The sequence below is a fragment of the Callithrix jacchus genome, chromosome 1 (genome assembly GCF_049354715.1).
Source record: "Callithrix jacchus isolate 240 chromosome 1, calJac240_pri, whole genome shotgun sequence".
Taxonomy (NCBI): Eukaryota; Metazoa; Chordata; class Mammalia; order Primates; family Cebidae; genus Callithrix; species Callithrix jacchus.
This window is the reverse complement of record NC_133502.1, coordinates 192459327-192484534: the sequence shown is the minus strand read 5'-3', so window position 1 is coordinate 192484534 and position 25208 is coordinate 192459327. Positions and strand designations below refer to the sequence as shown.

Here is a 25208-nt window from a genome sequence, read left to right as displayed (position 1 = left end):
CGCCTGGCCCAATGATACAGTTTAAAAAGCAATTATGTCTATGGCATTTGAGTGTCACGTCTGTCACTATCTTTTCTTGCTTTGCTTCTCAAAGATTATCTTGGCCACATGACCTGATCATTTCTGCCTCTGCCACCACCAAATATCAGACACTTGGGTTTTGTTGGTTGTCGTCTCTTGAGAACTGAGCATAGAGCGATTGGGTTGGGTCTTGGTGCCGGCCTGCACTGTGGGATATCCACAGGCACAGCTCTCTCCAAGACACTAAAACCTGGGACTGAGCTCTCCCAGAGTGGGTCAGGTGGGGGTTGGAAGTGGACCTCTCCCATCTGCACTGCACTCCCACGTCTAGTAGCAGCAACTTGGGGTCTCTGCCCTTCCACTTACTCCTGCTTTAACGACACGCTGCGGTTGTGGAACTTCAAGAATCGGCCTCAGTGTGGAGCAGTTTTAGCAAACTCAGCCCCTTCTCTGATGACCTCTGGAGCTGGGACAGCCCCTCCAAGTCCTGACCTGGGTGAGGGGCCAGGGGTTCATCACTGCACACAGATCAGTTATGGAGTGCCAGCGGTCCCTGGAAGTGCAATTGAGTGACCCCTTATCCAACTGCAAGACCCATAGGCATCTCTGATGACACTGGTTGACCAGTAATATTCAGGCATTTGGGAAAGCACACACAGCCCTGAAGAGGCATCGTGATGGACACCATCAAGTCCACTAATGTCCACCCCGTGCACTGTTTAGACATGCTCATTTCATGGGGCAGTTTCTTCAGGAATCTGTTTAGCTTTTTCCCCCAGAAAAAAAAAATGTCAAGAGGTCATCGGTGGAAGGAGCCATAGAACCTGCTGGTCTCCAGCGGTAACTGAGGGTCACTGTCCTCCTCCTCCACTGCCCTTCCAGCTGCCCCAGCCGGACACTGAATGTGTGTCCACAAAGCCATGTGTGGGTATCCAAGCCCCAGTGTGATGGCCTCAGGAAGCACAGCCTCTATGCAGTGAGTAGGTCGTAAGGGCTGAGGCCTAAAGAAGGAGCCTCCCATAGCTTCTCCCAACCCCGCCCTGCAAGGACGCAGCAGAGACAGCCGCCCACAAAGGAGGAGGCAGGCTCTCCCCAGGCATCGCCTCCCCAGTGCCTCCATGTTTTACTTCCAGCTTCCGGAACAGTGAGAAGTAAATTTCTGTCGCGTGTGCGCCACCTAGTTTACAGGACTTTACCACAGTGCCCTGCACGGGCCATCCACATCATGTGAAGAGGCCCACTCTGCCATGGAGCACAGTAACACCCGGCATTCTGCTCAGGCTGGGCACCGTGACAACAGGGCAGCCTTGTCACCAATCAGCGAGCTTAAAATCCGATGGGGACCCCTGGGCCCTGGTTGCTGGTGTCGCCTATGAGACCCTGGGCTAATAGATTAGACTGGGTTTCATATGGATGCAGTGGGCAGAGCGCTGGTGATGACGGCCCAGCACTGCAGCCACAGGGGAGTGAGCGGCCCTCCAGGAGCTGTGGACAGTGACGCTTCCTGAGTCACCACAGCCTGGGAGGCAGCTCCTGAAAACAGATGCAAGACCAAAAGGTCAGGAGGGGAGATGGGGAAGGAAGGCTCAGTGTTGCCTGCCCTCCCCCAAGCTGCACAGGCAGCCAGGACCATGAGCAGGAGAGGAGCCCGGCCTTAGTGTAGACGGCCCAACGTGGTGCTGTTCTAGACCCACTCCTGCAGGGCCAGCCCCAGTGCCTGGGGTCACATCGGAGCCCTGTGGGGTGGGGCGCAGACACAGCAGCTCATTTCCAGGGGACTCATGGGACAGTCTCCACTACTGAGTCGCTGCATATCAGACGCTGTGGACTCATGGTACCCGGGCCTGGAGGAGCCTTCCCACTGTCCTTACTCTGCAGAGCCTGGCCCAAGGTGCCAGCTGCGGTCCCAGAGGCAGAGGGTGCTGCTCTTGCTCCTGCAGGCCTTTCCTGTTCCCAGTGAGCGCCACACAGGCCAGCGTGCAGGATGCAGGAAAAAGAGCAGCAGCAATGCTGGGGAAATCACGAGGGACTGCTCAGGGAGACGTGTGAAGGGCGCCACACAGCCCCTTGGCCAGAGAATCTGTGCAGATGCCCACTAAGCGTATAACATGTATAGAGCATCATGAGTCTGAAATGGAAAATTAAGTCATCATGCTGTCTCATTACACAAACACAATGATGGCCCAGAGGGAGTTAAGCATGAAGGTCTCTTGACGCGATATGGACAGGCGCACCTTTGTTACCTGCTGCCAGGAGCACAGCCGCTCTGCAAATGCTTGCTCACTTTTCCCAAAGCTCACACAGACTCTGTCCTAAGGTATTACATTCTAGCCTTAGTGAAGTGCCCAAGAGAAACAAGAACGTGTGTCCACATAATGATTTCCAGAGGAAGGGACATTGCAGGATTGTGCATAATGGATTAAGCTGGACACAACCCAAGTGATTGTCAGTAGATGAAGAGACTAAAGCACGTCCATCCAGTGCAGCCCTGCACGACATCAACACACAACACCACGAGTGAATTTCAAAGCTGCCGTGGTGAGGGCTAGAAGGTCAGTATGACAGAGGACGCGTTACATGTTTCTCCCAAGATGAAATCCTACACAAGAGAAATCTCATCTGTAGTGACAGAAAGCAAATTCCTGGCGCTTGGGGCCAGGGCTGGTGGGGTAGTCTGTACGTTCATTGTGGAGCAGTTAAGGGATTTTCCCTCTCTGCCTCTCTCTCTCTCCACACACACACACACACAGACACACACACACACACACACACACACGTTTATCCATTTCTACATAGTCATTTCTCACAAGCTGTGCTTTTACTATAGACACATGTGATTTCCTATGAAGCCTGCCTCAGTAACACTGATTTCAACACAGAACTACTGCGCTATTTGCATCAAAGCAGCCCATGGCCGAGTCATGGAGAGGTGGAGAAAAGAGGGGACAACATTCTCAGGACTGTCAGGCCTTGTACCCTGGATTGGGGTGGAAGAACTCAGCAGAGGTGCAGCCTGGCTGGAGTGGGGGATGGCCCCGGCCCTGACAGTGCAGGGGAATTTGGGGATTCCTTTCCCGTGCTCTCGAGCCCTGTGTGATCAGCACTGAGGCTGCTGTCCCATGTCAGTGTCATCATCAGCCTCCTGCACTTACTGGAGCCCAGGGAAGCTCTGGGAGGCTGAGCTGCTGACTGGGGCTGAGACCTGCCCTGGGATTCAGAGCAGGCTCATCCCAGCAGAGCAGATGTTGAGGCATTTCCCGGCTGTCCTGGCAGCAGGACCCCAGTTATCCCCGATGTTGCCGGTGTTCCCTGCGGGTGGAGATTCTGCCTCCTGGAGGCTGAATCCTGAGGACCGCTGGGTCAGCACAGGCTGAGACCTGACTTTTGGAGGGACAGAGAAGCTGGAAACTGCAGAGTCCACGACAATGTGTGCTCAGAGAGGAGAGAGGGGTATGTGGGGGTGAGAGAGGGAGAGAGGAATGACCATGCCCCTGTGGCCTCAGGGAGCCGTTCCCTCCAAGGCAGGTATGAGTGGCCTCCATTTCTCCCAGCACCTCCCCAAACCCAGAGGGCAGCTCTCCGTGCACATCCATCTCTGGGCTGGTTCTTCTCTGCGAGACCTGTCTTGGAGCAGTTTATGTTTGCAGTAGGGAGGAGGAATGTAGAGCAGATGAGCCAAATGTTACCAATTCCCCCTCCTCAGAGTGCCAGGCCCGGCAGAGGGACAGACGCCATCCACTGTCTTCCCGGCAGGTCTGGGCTGCAGGCACAAGACCCACAGCTGTGGGGACTTCAGGTCTCAGGAAGCCCAGGGCAGCGGGGACCTCACAGACCCACCTTCCTGCTCCCCACACCACAGCCATGCCCATGGTGCCCTGCCATCACCTGATCTCTGAGCGGGTGACCAGGAGAGATTCTCTACTTTTATATTGTAAAAGGGCTTGTGCAAGGGACTTCAGGGACCTGCGCCAAATGGTTTGTGTGGCCGAGGTGCTGTCCTGGAAGTTCTAGGGGAACTCATTGTGGAGCAAAAACATAACAGCGCCTGCAGTGAGAGGCTGCCCACCCTCCATCTGCTGAGACTTCAGTTCTCACCTTGTGCAGGGCCTGAGGCAACTTCCAGGGAGGTTAGTTCATTATTTGGAAAGGAGACAAAAGAAAGAAAAAAGAAAAATAACAAAGAAGAAATGCATCAGCAGCCTCTCTCCAGCTGGAGGAACACAGCACTTGTAGGAAATCAGCAAGAATTTACTGTCTTATTAAAGAGATTGGCCAAGGGTGAGGAGCAGAGAGCCGGGCCATGGGGCTGCGAGGAGGAGTCAGGCTGTGAAGGGCCGTGTGCTGCTCTGATGTCTGGAGATCGTCCTCCCTAGTGAGAAGTCCCTGGAGAAGGGAACCCACAGCAGGAGCAGGGTCACGTGGAGCTGTGTTAAGACCTGAGAGGCCCTAGAAGAGAGTGATTGGTGAGTCCGGGGGCTGTTAGCAGTGAGGGTGGTTAGTGGCCGTGTCCCCCTCACCTGTCGTCTGGCTGGGACAGAGGAGAGCGTGTCCGTGTGCAGGGTGAGTGCCGATGCGTCAGCCCTGGACGCATCACTGGACACACCAGGCTCCCTGTGTGGAATCAGTTGCTGAAGCGCATGTGCGGATGGATGTGGCTGTACTGACCAGGATTTCCAGGCACAGAAAACAGTTCCCACTCCTACTAATTTAGTTTGGTTCCTGGGGGCTGGGCCTTGGACTGTGTTGCCCCGACCGTCTGTGCGTTCCTGAGATAACCGAGGCTGCCTTATGATAAGGCACCGCCTGTTTGCTCATCTTTCTCCTGCTCATGGGCATGTCTCACTAAGAGGCAGGTGGCTCCTGAGGGGCTCCACAGAAGGTAGTGGAAAGACACTCACAGCCACCGTCTCTGGGCCCGGGGGTTTTGTCTTACACACTTTCTGTCTGAACACAGCGAGGAGCTAAAGCAGCTTCCACTGCCAAGAGCAGTAGCACAGTGAAAATCAGACTCAGCAGGAGCCCTGGTGCTTGCCTGAGTCTGGGTCCTATCTCAGGAGGAACCGGGGATGTGTCCCAGCATTTCATATAGTCACCAACACGGAAGCCACTGCTCAGGGTGCAGGAGAGCAGATGCCCTCGGGGATGCACAGGTGGGGAGTGGCCGAGTCAGCATAGGGTGCAGGTGAGCCTGAGATACCCCCGGGGATGCATAGGTGGGGAGTGGCCGAGTCAGCACAGGGTGCAGGTGAGCCTGAGATACCCCCGGGGATGCACAGGTGGTGGGCAGACGAGTCAGCACAGGCGCAGGTGCAGACGGGTGAGTGTGGGCCCCCACTAGTGTAAGGCTCATGGGGTCTGAGGCGCAGGAGCTGAGAAAAGCTGGGAACTGAAACCTGGTCTCCAAGGCCTGCCCGGCCTGTGCAGTGAGTGAGGAGCTCCTGGGGAGGAGCCCAGGCCCGGGGAGGACTCAGCCCCTGACCCCCCAGTGGGGTGGGAGTGCCCAGGCCTCTTTTCCTTCCACCCTTTCCAGAGGAGGGGCTGCTTCTGCAGATGCGTTTCTGTCTGGGACTGCCCAGCCCTCCCTGAGCCCCGGGGCTGGGGCTGGGCTCAGGCTGCAGACCCAGAAGGGGGAAGGTTTGCTTTATCCACTGGGGGAGCCCTGAGAGGAAACACCTGCCGAGACCATGCAAAGGTCCCTGCTCAGAGACTCTGCTGGGCCAGAGAGGACCTGGCTACCGAGTCCCCCGATCAGTCAGCCCAGGACCCAGCCTGAAGCCCTGGCTCCTTGGAGTAAATGATCATTACTGAGTGGCTGTGTAGGGACCACAGCGCCATCCCTCGTGCCTCTCCTGGTCACAGGCCACACACTCCGCCATGGTCCAGAGACCTGAGAGCCCCGCTGGTCCCTGCCATTCACCAGTCACAGTTCAATCCCACGTGTGGGCCTGAGGGCTCTTGTCCCTCTCGTCACACATCACATCCCACCATGGCAAGACAGTCCTCATAACCCTCCCATCCCCATCTTCACCCTTGATGGGACAGGGGCCCATCAACAAAAATGCACAGAGACATTATTCAAGAGACCATTTTTAAGAAAAGAAAGACACGCTCCTCTTGTGACTCCTCCATCCTGAGGAAGACGAGAAAGGACACCACCCTCCTGGCATGCACCAGAGCCACAGCCCGGAGAGGGTACAGGGTGGCGGGGCCCACACAGGAGGGTGTGCACTTCAGGGCGGGATTGGGGCTCTGGAGAAATTCGGAAGGCTTGGAGTTGCACAGAGAAATAAGGACCAAGACCAGGAAGTCCCCACACACCCTATCCCAGCCTGAGACTCAGTTCAATCATATTTACTAAATATAATTTACAGTAATTCACCTGAAATTCTTAACAGTGTATCCTACCACCCATCATTGAAGATTCTGGACATTATTTTAAAGGCTTGTTTTAGTTCTGGGTGACAATCTGGTCCCCTTTCCTGCTCTCTTGCCTCTGGGGCAAGGAATCAAGACGCCAAAGATGTCCTCGTTCTTCTTGACAGGCTCAGGCTGAGGAATAAATGCAGCCCCTCCATTCATTGGAAGTCACCCCTGTGTCAACCCCACCTGCCTTCCTCAGTCCAAGGCAAATGGCTGAGGTGGAGGGAAGTTTACCCTCCTGACCAGGAGACTAACACCACCGGGCCACACTGGAAGGTGTCACCAAAATGGTGACAGCTTCCTTGGGATGCTCTAGTTTGCATCTGGGCCCCAAAGGAGTCCCTTCTGTGATGGGCATGAGCCCAGTATTCCCACAATGACCCTGCGCAGGACAGGGCCTGAGGACAGGCTCCAGCCATGAGGATGATGCCCTGAAGGGGACCCGAACACCCAAATCAGGGGGAAGGGTGAAAGCCATGAACTCTGTGCTTTCAGAAAGCTCCCCACACACCTAAGGGTCCAGGGCCTCTGTGATACTCAACCTAATCCTGTCACCATGGTCAATGACAGTCCCAACCAGGTGAACTGTCCCCAACACAAGAGGGATCCTGCCTGCCCCAGAACACTTCAGCTGGCCCATGCTCCCAGAGTGGGGACACAGCCCCTGCATGAACCCCCCCACAGGAGGATTGCCCGGTGAAAGGAATAAACCCACATACATGTTGTCAGGAGTGTTCTGGGAGAATAGAAACACATCATAGTAGTAGTGGTCGGACAATCTAGGGTGAGCTCATCGCAAGGCCTTTAACCTCATTACATCTGCAAGGCCTCTTTTTCCAGGTAAGGTCACACTTGCAGATTCTAGGGTTAGGAATGAACGTGTTCCTTTGGGGGCCCACAACAGTGGGCTTCTCACCTTGGTGTTCCTCCGGGGAGCCAGTGTGTGCCTCCCCCTCTCTCAGGTTCTGGCTCTGTGGTCATTTCCTCAGGGAGAGGCCCTGCTGTCCTGCCTGGGTTTGTCTGCCTCCCTCCTGCATGTACTCCGGTGCCAGCTGCCTCTCCCGTGGCCTTGGCATGGTTGCTGTGATGCCCATGTCACGTGACTTGGTGGATTCCACTGGCTCCCGAGGGCAGGGGCTGGGTGTGCAGTGCTCACCATTGCATACCCAGCACAGTGCCCTGGATGTGTTAGGTACTCAGTACATTTGTCTGGGGCTAAATCTTCAGGGCCTCCAGGAAGTCTTTCTGAGCCCCCAAGTCCTAAAAAGCCCAGGTGCTGCTGAGGAGTAATAACTGTATCATTCTGGGGCCGAGGGCGGCTGCCTCTTCCCAGCTGGAATTTCAGCCTCTGTCTGCCCTGTGCCTGCACCAGGAGGAGCATCAAAGCCTGGAGCATCAAATTATTTTTGCCTCCTGGAATGACTGGGAGCCTTAGGCACAGCTGGGTCCTTGGAGACTCGGGAGGGTCCTTTAACAGTGTTGTGGATGCTGATGGAGAGGAGGCGGGGTTCTCACCTGCCCATACTGAGGCACCCTCCGTTTGTAGAGGAAAACAGCTGTCTTTAGTGCCCCCCAAAAAATTGCCAGCAAAGTTGACCTTCTGGTGATTGAGTCTCCAACCAGCTCAGCCTTCAAGCGGGCAGAGCCATCAGGCTGGTTGCACGGGTTGGGCTTTCTCCTCCAAGAAAGCTCAGAGCTGTAAATACCTGTTTCTCGTTCTCAGTGTCTAGGGTTGCCTGGGGAGCCAAGGCGTCAGGGAGCAGGGCAGGCTCAGGCCCTTCCCGACTGACATTTTCCAGCCTATGGGGTGGGGGCCTTGGCTAGCCTGGTGGCTTTCTTTGTGGCACATGCTGATTCATGACCCTGAGCTCTATCTGGGCAGCTGAGGCTTTCTGTTCTTGGGTGCTGGCCTGGTGATGTCATTGTTGGGGTACAGCATGAGGGCTGGGAGGCCACGGGATCCTAGGGTGCTCTCTGTGCACCCGCCCACCACAGAACCAAGGGTCCTGGTGGCAGCCGTTTAGCCAGGGTGCAGTGGCTAACTGGATGGGGGACATCTCATTTATAAAGAATTTTGAGGCCGCGTGGTGGCTCACGCCTATAATCCCAGCACTTTGGGAGGCCAAGGCAGGTGGATCACGAGGTCAAGAGATCAAGACCATCCTGGTCAACAAGGTGAAACCCCGTCTCTACTAAAAATACAAAAATTAACTGGGCATGGTTGTGCACGCCTATAGTCCCAGCTACTTGGGAGGCTGAGGCAGGAGAATTGCCTGAACCCAGAAGGCAGAGGTTGCGGTGAGCCGAGATCGTGCCATTGCACCCCAGTCTGGGTAACAACAGCAAAACTCTGTCTCAAAAAAAAAAAGAATTTTGAGCCACTTGGTTTGGATGCAAGAAGGGGCAGCTGCCAGACTGGCAGAGGAGGATTAAGTAGAAAAACCACCAGAACCAACTGTGTCTCTGAAAGCACTCACTGCCTGTGGGTGGCCTGGAATTATGGTCAGGCTGTACTGACGTCCATCTGGAAGGATACTCAGCCCTTGGGAAATAGCGGAATTATGTTCCAGGTTCCCGGAACATAATTCCATGTGTGACCTAGAGGAAAACAGGTCAGTTTAAAAAAAAAAAATGAGGTATAATTCACATAACGTAAAATGAATCATTTTAACGTGAACAATTCAGTGGCTTTTAATGCATTCACAGTGTTGTGTAACCAATATCTCTATTTAGTTCCAAAACATTTTTGTCACCCCAGAAGGAAACCCCATGGCCCATTAAGCAGTCACTGACCTACCTTCTGTTTTTATGGATTTACATATTCTGGACATTTAGTATCAGTGGAGTCATACAACATGTGGCACTTTGTGACTGCCGTATTTCACTTAGCATCGTGTTTTCAAGGTTCATCGTGTTGTAGCATGTAACAGAATTTCCTTCCCTTTAAAGGCAGAGCCGGGTGCAGGGGCTCACACCTGCAATCCCAGCTCTTTGGGAGGTCTAGGTGGGAGGACCACTTGAGGCCAGGAGTTCAAGACCAGCCTGGACAACATAGCGAGACCCCCGTCTCTACAAAAAAAAAAAAAAAATTAGCTGGGCATAATGGCACACACCTGTAGTGCCGGTGACTTAGGGGACTGAAGCAGGTGATCATGTGAGCCCAGTTGAGGCTACGGTGAGCTCTGCTATTCCATTTAATGGATCTACCAATTTTTTTTTTTTAATCTACCTGGTGAACATTTGCGGTGTTTCCTCCCCTTGTGAATAATGCTTCTGTGAACATTCTGGTACAAGCTTTTGTTTGAACACCAGTTTTCAGTTCTTTCGATTATACACCTAGGAGGGGAGTTGCTAGGTGGTAAGGTTATCGGTGCCGCATCTTAGAAATGCCTTCTCTTTGGAATCTGTTTGCAAGTTGACCCAGTAGGCAGGTCACATAGGTGCACCTGGGCACAGTCAAGCTCTGCCTGAGACTCGGTTTTTCCTGTCTGAAAAATAGCAATCTAAAAGTTCATGTCCACTCAGGTGCATATTCCAGGAGATGATACATGGGTTTTCAGCACCATGTGTGACCTAGAGGAAGTGCCCCGTAAAGGGTGGCAGGTTATTTTTTGCCTGCTACTTTAAAGATTTGGGTCTTTTTTGCTGTTAGAGGAACTTAATTCCCTGAAGCACTGCAGGTATTCCCTGACTTTACCTGACGTTCTGCCGCAAGAGCCAGCGTCGGAGCCCCCAAGATCCATGGCGCTTCTCGAGGGTGGAGTCTGCTCTTGGTGGGTGCATGGCAGTAGGAAGAAGGTGTCAGGCTGTGGATGAGGGTGGGGTGCAGAGGCAGCTCTGACTGTGGACTCCGCACCCTTCAGTGAGACCCGAACCTTTTCTAAACCTCTCCTGGAGGACAGTGCCTGCCTGAGAGTGCCTCCAAAGGACGTGAGCTGCTGTTTGTGGAAGTCCCTGCACCATGCTGCTGCGGCTTGCTTGGGACCTGGGAGAAGACAAGATGCCGAGAGGAGGGCAGCTGCACATGACAGGGTGGGGGCTCTATGCCTGCCTTTGTGAAATCCTCTCCAACCGCAGCTGGCCGAGCCAGGGATGTTTGATTTGCGTTTACCTTTGTAAATAAATACTGCCTAGTCTTTGGCTGCCAGTGTAAACAAGGATAGAGACCACTCTGCTGATGATCTCTCTGCGCCGTGGAGTTCCTGCCTCCTCCACCCAATTCCTCGAAGGGACACTTGGTTCTCCTGACTCCCATACATGTTGATCAGAGGCCCCTTTACAGCTGCTCCCAGTGTTCTGGGTAGGGAGGGCCCAGAGCATGACCTCTGATCTGCTGAGGGCTTGCTCCCATCTCACCCTTGGGCAAAGGGTGGGGCAGGGGCTGGGCTCCTGGAATCCCAACTTCTGGTGGCAGCTATGCCACTGAAGGAGGATCTGGGGCCTTTCTGGGCATGTCTGGTCTGGGAGAGCCTCCCCTGCTTGGCTGCACCCGGGCATCACATGGCTGGTATTCCAAGCTCAGTTCTGTATGCGTTTCCTGGGAGCCCACAGTTCTGCCTTCTGCCTCTATGAATCCGATTGCTCTACCTACCTCATATGAGAGGAATCATAACAATATTTGTCCTTTTGTGTCTGGCTTATTCCACTAAGCAGAACATCAGGGTTTATCCATGAGATTGCATGTCTCAAAATGTCCTTCCTTTGGAAGGCTGAATGATACTCCATTGCATATATACCTTACCTTACGAATTGTGCTTATCCATTCGTCTGTCAATGGACATTGGGCTCTTTCTACCACTTCCTTCCCGTGCTGTGATGAACATGAGTTTGCAAATATCTCTTCAAGTCCCTGCTTTCAATTCTTTTGGAGGCCGGGCACAGTGGCTCATGCCTGTAATCTCAGCACTTTGGGAGGCTAAGGCTGCTAGATCATTTGAGGTCAGGAGTTCAAGACCACCCTGGGCAACATGGTAAAACCCTGTCTATACTTAAAATATGAAAGTTAGCTGGGGGTGGTGGCGCACACTTGTTATCACAACTACTCGGGAGGCCAAGGCAGGAGAATCACTTGAACCCGGGAGGCCGAGGTTGCAGTGAGCCAGATCCTGGCACTGCATTCCAGCAGTGTCCAGGTGACAGAGTGAGACTCCATCAAAAAAAAAAAAAAGTCAGGCATGATGGCTCACACTTGTAATCCCAGCACTTTGGGAGGCCGAGGTGGGTGGATCACAAGGTCAAGAGATTGAGGTTATTTTGGCCAACATGGTGAAACTCCATCTCTCCTAAAAATACAAAAATTAGCTGGTTGTGGTGGTGCACACCTGTGGTCCTAGCTATTTAGAGGCTGAGGCAGGAGAATTGCTTGAATCAGGGAGGCCTGGAGACAGAGCAAGACTCCGTCTCAAAAAAAAAAAAAAAAAAAGAAATCCGTTCTTTTGGGTATATAACTAGGAGTAGAATTGCTGGATTATATGGTAATTCTGTTTAATTTTTTGAAAGTTTTTTTTTTTTTTTTTTGAACCAATGCAGATATGACCTCAGCACCTACTTGGGCCTGGGCTGACTGGGACCTACCCAGGCATTATTCTTCTCGATATATTATTTTTATTTTTTGGCTGCTCTTTTGTCTTTCATGAGAGTATATTTGCGGAGTTCCAGGGTTGGGTTGCTAAGCAAACTGCCTGGAGAGGAGAGGGTTTCAGATTTCACTAGGCACTCCTCTTCCACACCAACCCTGGGCTGTTTGCAGTGCTCTGGGCCAGCTCTGGCCTTCCTCTCCCCAACCCCACTCCTAGTCTGGTTCCTGGTTCAGGTGAGCAGCAGCCAGATTCCAAGCCCCCACCTTCTACCTTCTAGTGTTTGGGTTCTGCTTTGGATAGAGCTTTGCAGGAAGGATGGGGCTGATGAGACCACCAATTCCTCCAAGGTGAAGAGGCCCAGAGAGGTTTTTCCACTGGGTATTCCTGGTACGGGGGCAGGGAGCCTCCCAATTGGTTCTGGCTCTTGGGAGCCGGTGGCTTCGAAAATGACAAATAACATACTTTATCCTCGAGGAAAGGGCCTTGGCTGGGCATGGTGGCTCAAGCCTGTAATCCTAGCACTTTGGGAGGCTGAGACAGGAGGATTGCTTGAGGCCAGAGTTTAAGATCAGCCTGGGGAACATAACAAAACTTTGTCTCAAAAAAATTTTTTTTAATTAGCTGGATGTGGTGGTTCTCAGAAGTTTGAGACCAACTTGCTCAACATAGCAAGGCCCAGTCTCTGCAGAAAGTTTTAAAAATTAGCTGGACATAGTGGCATGCGCCTGTAGTCCCAGCTACTTGGAAGGATCCCTTGAGCCCAGGAGTTTTAAGGCTGCAATGAGATATGATCACTGCACGGCACTTCAGCCTGGGTGACAGCGAGACCACGTCTCTGAAAATAAAATAACAGGTGGGTGGTGGTGATTTGTGTACTTCGGGGAACTCAGGTGTGAAAAACTGCTTTGTGAAAAAGCAGGTTCCTATGTGGTGGTTAGAATGGGGGAATGAGGAAATTGAGGGGCTGTCCTCCCCACCCCATCATTTGCCTTGGAGCAGACTGGAAGAGTCAGCAGAATGAGGGGCAGCAAGTCTGGATTGTAGGGCTCTGGGTTGGCTGAAACAGGGGCTGAAGCCCTCATATGAAATGTGGCAGGCATGAGCAGGCCATCTGGAATCCAGACTTAACAGCATCAGCCACCCAGACATTGATTTGAGATCTCTGCGATGGGGAAATGGCTGGGGTTTTAGCTGTCTGGAGCGTCCTAATTCCCCAGCAGAGTCTGGCTGTGAGACCTGGTCTCACTGGACATGGGCGGGTAAACCCTCACTGGGCACTTCATTCTTGCACCAGGTTTTAGCGTGGGCGTTGCTAAGCCAGCATGTGGCTTCGCAAATGAGTCTGAGTAGTACAGTTCCTCTGGAGCGAGCCCTGGGTCCCCGAGTCTGACCCTGAAGTTCTTGCTGCGTTGACTTGACCTTGCATGGGAGGCAGTGTAGTTATGGGCGTGGAAAGAGCTCAGATAAAAGATGCTGCACTCGGTGAAGAAGAATGTGTTGACATCTTAAGATCATCTTTAGATAAACAGCAAAACCCTGGGTTAAAAGCTTGTCTAACCTGCCTTATTTTGTTGTTGTTTGTTTTGTTTGAGGCTTTCTTAGTCTGAAGCTGTGGTTTTAGTTTCTTTCTCTAGTGATAAGCAGAAAAAGGGAATCAGGAAGGGGCTTTACTGGCCCAACGTAAAACAAACTAAGAACCCCCCAGTGTATTGTTGTCTCCCTTGGACACTTGCTAGAACATTTAGTAGATGCTGACAATTCTGGGCTAATGTAAAAGCCAAGTCTGTCAGATTTCTTGAGAATCAATGTTTAAAAAAAAAAAAAAAAAGCCGAGTCTGGACAGGCCATAGACTGGGGGACTAGGGTGAGGAAGTTGTTGAAGGAGGCCAGGGGGATGGCAGGGCCATCAGTGACAGTAGTATTTTAGAGTTAGAGGGTCTTTATCGATTGTCTAGTTCACATGTCTGAGTTAGGGGGTTAACTTGAGCCCAGGAGTTGGAGACCAGCCTAGGCACCATAGTGAATCAACGTCTCAGTTAAATTAATTAATGAAGTCAAGAAAGGTGAAGCGTGGATGGCTTCAGTGACCCGGACTAATACAGAGATTAGTGGCAATGGGGAGGATCAGAGCCTTGCTTCTGAGGGATTACACCACAGCTCACTTCCCCCACCCATAGGCCAAATAAACTGAGCATTGACAGTCAACATAGTGATCCTGATACCTGGACCCCATTCGATGTCCCGTGGATTAAGGAGACCATACTCCTCCATACAACTTGTTGAGGGACTTGGTGGGTGCTCCAGCCTCTTGGAGGCTTCCTGCTTTGGCTGCTGTGCTCAACCCAGAACTACCCTCTGCCTGGAATTCTCCTTTGGACACACACACAGGCAGAACCCGGCCTTGCCTTTGCATCCAGTAGCTGTGTGCAGTCACCTGGGATAGTGCTGCAGGTCAGCAGCTGGCACAGTGCTGGACACCGGGTTGGGGTCGCTCAGCCAGTCTCAGCCCTGGCTGCCAGCTAGATTCCCCCAGGAAGCCTCTACAGCTTCGGACTCGGCAGGTCTGTGTGGATCCCAGCAAAATTGTTTTCAGAGCCCCCCAAGGTATTGCCAATGCGGAGCTAGGGCTTGGGACACCTGTTAGAGGGAGCTGAGTCCTGTGGGACAGGAAGTGGAGAACCTGGGAGAGGCAGAGGCAGAGGCACTCAGGGAACTGGCCTTTGGCCGCCTGCACCCACAGCCAGTGGCAGATCACTCCAGACACACGGCTCCCCCTGGTCCCACCATCCAAGTCGGAAGGGCCACCAACAGTCCCCAGTTTAGGATTGCTGGGTCAGCCGCTCGGAATGCCTGAGTGCCGCCCTGTGCCCACCTGGCCTGGGTGTGTTTGTTGTCAGTTGTATACTCGCGAATGAATGCCAAGGTCACCTCTGCTGGTAACCTTTGGGCAGGGCTGCTTACAGGTGACTCATGTTGAGAGTGACCCCATGGTCCTCAAAGGCCCCCTTTGGAAGGAGTGGAGAAGGGACCCTCACATGTGCCATGGATCCGGGTAGGTCCTTGCGGGTTGACATTGGTCATGAGGAATCCACTGGCTTAGAAAATTCAGACTTAGAACAGGCCATCAGCCAGCTCCAGACGGCTAAGGCCTTGGAAATGTGTATTGGGCTTCATCATTCAGCCTGGGAGGAAGGGAGTGATTGTCTCTAGGTGCCTCTGGGAGGAATGAGTTACTCTGTATAACTAGTTAGTTCCAACAGGCCGGGAGCCTCTTGTAGGATAAGCCATTCTGTCCTCCTGGGGGTACTCACATTGGGGTGAGGGTGGTCTGGGATTTTGACAGACCATCTGGGAGGTGGGCTATGCCTCAGCCAGAAGGTGGGCTGGAGTGGGGGGGAGGGGAGCCTGTAGCCCCAATTTCCTGGATGGGATGGGAAGAGCATGATAGGACTCGCTGCTCATGGTGGCCAGAAGTTGCACCCCAGCCAGCATGTGCTCCTCACCCTGTCAGACCCCATAGGCAGATGCCCAAAGACTGTTCCTGGCAGCAAGACGGTAGCATTTTGGGTCCCCTTTTCTTTTTTCTTTTCTTTTTGGAAGGGAGAAAGGGAGGAAAGGAGGGAGGGAGGGAAGGAGGGAGGGAGGAAGAGAAGGGAAGGAAGGAAATCAAGCAATGAGAGAGACATTGCTGACCTGGATCTAGAGGTCTACAAGTTGATTTCTTTTTTTCTTTTTTTGAGAGAAGGAAAGGAAAAAAAAGGAGTGAAGGAGAGGAAGAAAGAGCTTTATTCTAAAAAAAAAAAATGGGTATTAATAATGGCCAACCAGTATTTCATTTAAACCTATGAGTAGGTGTGATGTGGTATTGACAAGAATGTATATTTTATGTATTTGAAGTGGAGAGCTCTATAAATATTTATTAAGTTTACTTGTTCCGGATCTGAGTTCGAGTCCTTGATATCCTTATTAATTTTCTGTCTCATTGAGTCTAAGTCTCTTTGTATCTGGGTGTTAGGATCATTAGCTCTTGTTGCATTGATCCTTTTACCACTATATCTTTGTTGCTTTAAAATCTATTTTATGAGATACGAGAATTGCAACTCCTGCTTTTTATTTATTTATTTATTTATTTTTGCTCTCCATTTGGTTGGTAAATCTTTCTCCATCCCTTTGTTTTGAGTCTTTGTGTATCCTTGCATGTGAAATGGGTCTGGATGTAACATGCCGTTGGGTTTTGGCTGTGTCTTTTGATTGGGGGATTTAGTCGATTTAAATTTAGGGTTACTGCCATTTGATGTTAACTGGCTGTTTTATCCATTCGTTGATGTAAATTCTTCTTTATGTTGATGCTCTTTACTTTTTGGTATATTTTTAGAAAGGCTAATACTGGTTGTTTCTTTCTATGTGTAATGCTTCTTTCAGAAGCTCTTGTAAAGCAGACCTGGTGGTAATAAAATCTCTGAGTACTTGCTTGTTCATAAAAGATTTTCTTTTTCCTTCAGTTGTGAAGCTTAGTTTGGCTGGATATGAAATTCTGGGCTGAAAGTTCTGTTCTTTAAGGATGTTGAATATTGGCCCCCACTCTCTTCTGGCCTGTAGAGTTTCTGCTGAGAGATCTGCTGTAAGTCTGATAGGCTTCCCTTTGTGGGTAACCTGACCTCTCTCTCTGGCTGCCCTTAGTATTTTCTCCTTTGTTTCAACCCTGGTGAATCTAACGATTATGTGCGTTGGGGTTGCTCTTCTTGAGGAATATCTTTGTGGTGTTCTCTGTATTACCTGGGGTTGAATATTGACCTGCTTTGTTAGTTTAGGAAAATTTTCCTGAATAATATCCTGAAGAATATTTTCCAGCTTGGATTCATTCTCTCCGTCGCATTCAGGTACACCTATCAAATGTAGATTTGGTCTTTTCACATAGTCCCACATTTCTTGGAGACTTTGCTCATTCCTTTTTATCCTTTTTTCTCTAATCTTTTCTTCTCGTTTTATTTCGTTAAGTTGGACTTCGACCTCTGATATCCTTTCTTCTGCTTGAACAATTCGAGTGTTTAAACCTGTGCATACTTCTTGGAGTTCCTGCATTGTATTCTTCAGTTCCATTAATTCACTTACATTCCTCTCTAAGTTGTCTATTCTCATTAGGATTTCGTTAAACCTTTTTTCAAAGTTCTTAGTTTCTTTACGTTGGGCTACAACATGTTCTTTTAACTCACAGAAGTTTCTTATTATCCATCTTCTGAAGCCTGATTCTGTTAATGGAATGCACTCGTTCTCCATCAAGTCTTGTTCCCTTGTTGATGAGGAACTGTGATCCTCTTTAGAGGGAGAGGCATTCTGATTTTGAGTATTCTCAGCCTTTTTACGCTGGTTTCTTCCCATCACTGTAAATTTATCCACCTGTCGTCTTTGCAATTACCAACTTTCAGATTAGGTCTCTGAGTGGACGTCCAATTTGTTAATTCCCAGGGCCGAAATATGAGCAATCCACTGCGCAGGCCAAAACAGCAGCGTTAAGACTGATGGTGCTTTTCTGCCTGGGAATCTCCAGTCTGGCTTCCTTCTTGAGTCTGTAATAGGCGACTCTGCCTTTCCGGAGCTCCAAACCTCGGTCAGAAGGGGAACCAGTCCCGTTTACTCTGCACCAAGAGCTGTCGCGCCGAGGTGCCGGCCACTGCGCCAGCCACAAGAGTCGCACTGGCGACCCGTGTGGCTCCTCCAAACCTCGGTCAGAAGGGGAACCAGTTCTGTTTACTCTCCACCAAGAGCTGCCACGCTGAGGTGCCAGCGAAACCGCTGCGCCAGCCACAAGAGTCGCGCTGGCGACCCGTGCAGCTCCTCTGCTGGGAATCTTCTGCTCCGTGAGCGACCAAAATTTGTCTGAAAGTGTGGCGTTCTCTCGTTCTCTGAGCTTTCACTGGGAGCTGCAATCTGAGATGTTAGCAATCAGCCATCTTGGATCGTTCTCCTTTTTTTTTTTTTGAGAAAGAGTCCTGTTCTGTCACCTAAGGTGGAGTGCAGTGGAGCGATCTCGGTTCATTGCAACCTCCACCTCCCAGGTTCAAGCGATTCTCCTGCCTCAGTCTCCCAAGTAGCTGGGATTACTACAGGCACCTGCCACGATGCCCAGCTAATTTTTTGTATTTTTAGTAGAGATGGGGTTTTACCATGTTGGTCAGGCTGGTCTTGAACTCCTGACCTCAAGTGATCCACCCACCTCAGCCTCCCAAAGTGCTGGGATTATAGGCATGAGCCACTGCACCAGGCCAGGGGTCCCCCTTTCTGTAGCAACCCAACCCACCTGTATGGGAGAAAACAAACCGTTTTCTCTGTACACAAGCTCAACACAGAACACTTATGTGACCAAATGCAGGGACTTTTTCCTACATCGAGCAGTTCTCTGCAGACACCAGGTGGGTGTCCTACAATTTCAACTCAGTTCTGACACTGTCTACCTGGAGTTAGCGTCGGATCCCACAGCTCCGGAAGACTGCCCCTAACTTCACGTGTCAGTAGCAGGTCCAGGTTGTCTGGAGTAAATTGGAGGTTCTAGCAACCCCCTTTTTGAGTTTCATCCCTTGCTAGAGTGGCTCACAGAACTCAGGAAAATAACTTACTGTATGACTTTTTTAATAAAAAGACACAACTCGGGAACAGCCAGACAGAAGAAGTACATAGAGCAGGGTCTGTGGGAAGGAGCGCAGAGCTTCCATGCCCTCTCCTGGCACTGCCACATTTTCAGCCCCAGAAGCTCTCCCAACCCTGTCCTTTTGGACAGCCTTCATTGTGTAGGCATGGTTAATTATATCACTGGCCATTGGTGATCAACCTTCAGCTGTGGGTCTTCCCCAGAGAATTGGGGGTTCCAACTCTCTAATCATGTGGTTGGTTCTTCTGGCAACCAGCCCCCTTCCAGGAGCCCCAGGCACCCGTCATTCATTAGCATACATAGAGACATTTATTACTTTGGAGATTCCAAGGTTTTTAGGAACTGTGTGCCAGGAAAGTAGGGAGTGGGGTAGGCAAAGATCAAATACATAGTTCTTATGTCACAACCCCTGCCAGGGGGCAGACCTGTCTCAGAAAGCCCCTTGTATTGTCTGAGGAGTGAGCCCATGTTCATCCCCCGTCACCCTTGTGGTCTTTGATCAGTCCATTGTGAAGGACCATCAGCATCCCCGAGGTCCTTGTTGGATGCTTGTCGGGAACAGAGATGGTGTCAGCTGGGTATGTGCTGGGACAGGTTGGGTATGGATGCTCCCTTCTCTGTCTCTAACACAGGATGCTTCTTTGCACACACAGATGGCTCGTTCGGAACACCACCTGGGTATGGCTGCGCTGTAGACCGGGCAGAGGAGCAGCGCCGGCACCAAGACGGGCTGCCCTACATCGATGACTCACCCTCCTCATCGCCTCACCTTAGCAGCAAGGGCAGGGACAGCCGAGATGCGCTGGTCTCGGGAGCCCTGGAGTCCACTAAAGCGGTGAGTCCCCATGGCGCATGTGTGGCAGGAGGGCCACATGAGGCTCAGTGGTACCTAGCAGGTAGGTGGTGGAGCAGCCAATGGTTTGGAAGCCAAGTGGGTCTTGAAAAACTTTTTTCTCATCTCTACATGTGGTACACAGACAGCTTGCCAGATGTGTTGAGCCGGGAGATTGGGGGATGCTTTGAAGGAGGAGGAGGCGGCAGCACGTGGTCTTAAGGCTGAGAATGTCGGCACCAGAGGCTACCTGCATGAAACAAGACCTACATGGTGGCCCCAGCAATGCTGCTGAGCTGGGTGGTGTCTGGGCTCGGGTCCCTTTGCTTCATGAAGTTCTCTTGCTCCCTTTTACCAAAACATGTGCTGAGGATGACCAGAGCCTTTCACAGCATGACCAGAGCCTTTCCTGTGAGTTTTCACTTGACCCTCATTAATAATTCTTGACCTTGCTGTCACTTTCACTTTACAAATGTGGAACTGAAGTCCTGTGTTGGATTCCCCAAGGTTGTGCGGCTAGAGAATAGTGGCACATTCAGGAGATGCTCTGCCGTGCCCACTGAGAAAGCGGTGGACCTGCCCCCACCCCCCGTGAGAACATAGCCTGGGGTGGCCGCAGGCTGGGTGGTGCTGGGCCAGCTCGGCCCTGCATGGAGGCCTGACTCCTCTCGATGGTCCCACGGCTGGGGGCTGCTTCAGCCATGCTCTGGGCCCAGATGCACACCCCTTGCCGTTGGTGTGTGTCCTGCCACTTGACCTCTTGTGTTCTTTCCTTCTTGGGCTAAGAAAATCGCTGCCCAGTGCAGTTGCTTCTTTTTGTCTTTCTGGTCCCTGATGACAGATACCTTTCCCAGTCTGCTTAGCTTATTTCTAGATGGTTTCCACCCGGATAACAGCATAGCCTGGCACAGTGGCTCACACCTGTAATCCAAGCTACTCAGGAAGCTGAGGTGGGAAGTTTGCTTGAGTCCAGGAGTTTGAGACTGCAGCGAGCTGTGATCTTCCCGCTGCACTCTAGCCTGGGAAACAAAGCAAGACCCCATCTTTAAATAATAATAATAATAAAAAGAATGAAAAGAAAAAAATAAAATAAGCAGAGCAAGAGAGGAAAGGGCTTTACCCCATTTCTGTAAGGAAGCTCCAGAAGTGTATCTTTTCACTGAGCTGCTTTTCTCTGAGGCTGATGCATTAGCTGCAGGCCCAGCTTATGCATATGCTTTTGTGATTTCTGAAGGCCTTGGTGCTGGGCAGCCTTCTCGTTCTGAACCGAGAGGATGGGAGAGGAAGCCAGTGGGTAACATGTACCTGCTCTGTGCAGCACACACAGGCTGCTGACTTAGGCAACTCTTCCTACCCCACGTCAAGTGTCAGCTTTTTACCGACCAGGAGGTCGAGGTTCAAAGAGGTGAAGTAACTTGCTTGGGCTGCACAGCTCTAGGATTTGAAGCCTTCCTGATTCTTCAGTGGACACACTTTCTCTCCCTCAGCTGTCTTTTCTTTCTTGGTGCATCCCCTCTCTTGCGGCTTCGTGAGCATGGTTTGGTACAGAGAAGGACAAAATTCAGGTAGACTAAGAGCTGAACTTGAGAAAGGCTATTTCTTTCCATCATCCTTGAGGGCTGTCTTCACCCAGCCAGTCCTTGGTGCACCTCCTGGCCCTGAAAGGAAGCTGATCTGCCCACTTGCTGCCCCTGGTTCCTGTCTGGGGGTGGCGCCTCCCACCCACACCCGGCTCTGACTTGGAGTATAACCCTCACCTTGCAGTGCGGGGCTCCTCTTCTGTGAAGCCATGATGCATACCGGTCCCCCGGCTCCTGCTCCCTGCTTCTGCGCTCACAGCAGTTGTAGGCGTTTTTTGCAGTGCACGTCCTGCAGGAGGTTGCTTGTCTGTGCCTGCCAGGTCAGAGTTTCCAGTCCCAAGCACACCCCCTGGCCCAGAGCTGGTCTGAAGAGGAGGGTATTGGATTGGAGGAGAACTGTGTGTAGCTCCTTTCCAGAAACCTTCAGGTGCTCCTCCCAGTGGTTGGGGCCCCAGGATGGGTGCCCTTCACTGCCCTGGAGACAAGCATAGCCTTGACTTCCTGGTTTCCCTGCCAGCCATGCAACAAGCCATGCACATGTCATCTTTCATTTTTGATCTTTAGTTTGAAGACATGGCTGTCGCTTCCTAGGACACCCTACTTCCCCCAGGGAGCATGAGGCTCTTTTTTTCTTTTTTCTTTTTTGAGACAGAGTTCTGCTCTTGTTCCCAGGTTGGAGTGCAATGGTGTGATTTCGGCTCACTGCAACCTCTGCCTCCTGGATTCAAGTGATTCTCCTGCCTCAGCCTGCTGAGTAGCTGGGATTACAGGCATGCACCACCACACCTGGCTAATTTTGTATTTTTAGTAGAGATGGGGTTTCTCCATGTTGGTCAGGCTGGTCTCAAACTCCCGACCTCAGGTCATCCACCCGTTTCGCCTCCCAAAGTGTTGGGATTACAGGCGTGAGCCACTGCACCTGGTCGGGAGCATGGTGATCTTGAGGCCAGAGGCACCCTGATCCTGACCAGCCGGTAGGGTGTGGGCATCAGCCTGCTCATCCCTCTCCTCCTGCATGTCCCCACCCACCCCACTTTTGGTCCCAGTTGCTGATCTTGAGTATTCTAGGCCATGGGGCCATCAGGAAACCCTCAGGGAACTCTTTGGCAGATTGGGGTCTCAGTGGACTCCTGTGGCATGGGTCTTCTCTGTGAATACTCATTCATAGTATAGGCAGAGGTTGGACAGAGGCCAGGCACCCCCTTGCCCAGGGAGCTGTGGGAAGGATTCACATAGGCTGTCCTATAGCGACAACCTTCAGCCCCAGGACCCTGCACAGAGGTCATCCCCTCACCCTCTCTATGCCATGAGGACCAGGTTTTTGGGGTGCTCGCTGGGCTGGGCTGCAGGGCAATGTCCCACATGTTGCTAATGAAAACCTGCCCTTGACCTCGTGATCCACCCTGGTCAACATGGTGAAACCCCGTCTCTACTAAAAATACAAAAAATTAGCTGGGCATGGTGGCGCATGCCTGTAATCCCAGCTACTCAGGAGGCTGAGGCAGGAGAATTGCCTGAACCCAGGAGGCGGAGGTTGTGGTGAGCCGAGATCTCGCCACTGCACTCCAGCCTGGGTAACAATAGCGAAACTCCATCTCAAAAAAAAAAGAAAACCTGCCCTTACCCAGAGCAGAAGAGTGTCCTTTCTCTAGCAGCCGTGCGGGCTGCACACTCCCAGCCTGGAGCAGCCTGCCCCTCTCAGCCAGGGTTCTGCACCCTGATCAGCACTGGGTTCCCCCAGATTAGGGGGACCGGGAGGAGGGTTAGAAGGGGCCTCTTTGCTCTCTGCCTTGTCCTGAAACTCAGTTCCAGCTCCCACTCTTGTGTGGGCCTGGCAGCCAGCTGACAACAGTTTTGTTCACCTTGTTCTGTTGGCTTTTCCTGCTTGGTTGTCACAAGCCCAGTTGGTTTTGTGGGTTCTTTGTTGGCTTTTATTTAGCCTCAGGTTTTGTGTTTGCACCCGCCTGGAGAGGGTCGTGGTAGGAGGGCCTTCCTTCCAGGTCACTGACTTCTTTTTCCAACTTCCCTTTACCTCCGGCTTCCTCCCCGCCCCAGCCTCCTTGCCTGGCTGCACGGCCCTCCCTGCTTTCACGTCCTTTCCCATAACTGGCACGTGCACAACCCTGAGTTATAAATAGCCCCAAGCCTGGCCCTGCCCTTTGCTCTCTCGTTTTCTCTCCATGGACTTGGCTGGTTTCTGAGCCATTCCTGTCTGATGCCACCAGCACTAGACTCTAGAAGACTCTAGAAGATTCTTAGTCTGAGGAGAAGTGCCCTCATCCTGTGTCTTGTCCAGCCCACCCAGTCCATGCCCTGGGCCAAATGTTCCCTGAGCAGCCCCGCCCTTCAAAACAGGGAGGGAGAGCTGGACCGTGTGCCTTCCTGCCTGCGCTGTTTTTCCTCCTGGCTCTCCAAATCATGTGGACAGAAGGAGACACAGTGCTCCTACCCACGAGGGCACCAGCATCTCACACTGGGTGGGGCCATCATGGGCCCTGCTGCCCTGGCAGCCTCCCTGGGCCCTGCAGGTCCCCTGGTACTCACAGTAGCAAGATTGTCCTCAACATGAGCAAGGCTGGGTGGGTGGGTGGCGCTGCCCAAGGGGCCTGCCATTCCCTTCACCTCTTCCCCTCTTTCGGGGCAGGGAGCAGCATCTGCACACAGTGGGAGACACCTGTACAGGCAGCCGGGGGCTGCTTTTGCCAACTCCACCATTTACAATAGGCCGAGGGGGGTTGTCATAGGCCACCCCACCCTATGTGTACGTGCACCGTGGGCAGCAGACTTGCTGCACTTCAGTAACATTTTAGTGCACTGAGCCTGCCTCTCCACACTCTCATGTGGAGACCTTCAAGGAGCCCTCATAAAAACGCTGCCAAAACTAGGACCCAGCAAGATCTTTGAGATCCGCTCATTGATTTAGTAAATGAATTTTAACTGAGCACCTAGGTGTTCTGGGCACTGTGTTAGGCAAGGAAGTTCCTAGCTCAGGCACAGCCATGGCCTGGAAGCTCCCGCCCATGGAGTCACTGCCTACCCTGCCCTGGGGGGACAAGTATGCCTGGGACATGCTTGTCCTTTTCCTGGAGCTGCTCTCAGCCCAGATCTTGATGGCTGTCCTGTCCACACATACGCTCGTGTGTGTAAATACATATATATGCACACATATACACAGGCGCCTGGGCAGGCTCACAGTTCATGTACATATTCTCACAGGTATGCACACACTTAGGAGATGCCCAGGACAAAATGGTGGCCCAGGAAGGCTTTCTAGATGGTCCCAGTGGGCAGGTGAGGCTTTGTGGTCTAAGCCCCAGGGACTCAAGTGGGGCACAGGGTAGAGCTCCCTCCCTAGCCAGTGGAGGCTCAGGGTAGGAGGACTTTTGCCTGAGACCATGGGGCAGCCCAGGCCCTAGGCCTTTCCTGTTGAACCTGCTGTCTATACCATGACTTGGCTCCCTCCTAGCGGGCCAGGGAAATAGGACAGCGGGTTGAGTGTAGGCAGGCACTGTGCTGGGACCCTGATTCCACATCCAAATTCTACAGATACCATGAGGCCTGAGCTGGGCAGTCAGATTCTTCCTCAAACCCATCAGTTTTCACTGGGGGTGATTCTGCTCCCAGGGCATACGTGGCAGCATCTGGAGACATTTGTGGCTACCACAGCTTAGGGGAGAGGGTGTTACTCACATTGGTAGGCAGAGGCCAGGGATGCTGCACTGAATTTTACAAGGCACAGGACGCCCCCCAGTCCCTGACAGAGCCCCTCCAGGACGTCAGTGGGGCTGAAGAGGAGCTTGCCCACAGCCAGTGATTTTCTCCGAAAGTGGGAAACTGAGTGATCAGGGACCACCACCCCAGTTCCACACCCGTGAGCCCAGCAACCAGTGGAGGGGTAGGTTGGGCTGTCACAGACCCCACCCCCCCACACGTGCACACTCACACTCACTCTCTGGCACTTCTCTCTGACTGCTGGTGGAGCCGGTGGGCACAGGCAGGAAGAGGGAGCACAGCCTCAGCCCAGTGGAGCACTGAGGTGTTGCCATGGGCATGGCCAGCTTCCAACGTTGCCGATAGCCAGGGAGCAGGTGGGAGTGGCCAGGAAGTCAGGTGCAGTTTCCGTGGCCTTT

At 52.2% G+C, this 25208-nt stretch overlaps 1 protein-coding gene and 1 long non-coding RNA gene across 2 annotated transcripts in view; one reads left to right on the top strand and one right to left on the bottom strand.

The window, feature by feature from the left end:
- Positions 1-15743: 15743 nt before the first annotated feature.
- Positions 15744-25208, top strand: part of LOC100394907 (breakpoint cluster region protein-like) — a 97991-nt gene continuing 88526 nt past the window's right edge. Inside the window, exon 1 of the mRNA XM_078335111.1 lies at positions 15744-19501. Coding sequence (XP_078191237.1) covers positions 19247-19501 — 255 coding nt within the window. The 5' untranslated portion in view covers positions 15744-19246. The remainder of the gene's footprint in view (positions 19502-25208) is intronic.
- On the bottom strand, positions 18960-24288 carry LOC128929698 (uncharacterized). The gene is made up of 2 exons (XR_008476623.2): positions 21256-24288; positions 18960-20517 (listed from the first exon to the last, which is right to left on the bottom strand). It is a non-coding gene; the product is annotated as an uncharacterized LOC128929698 (long non-coding RNA).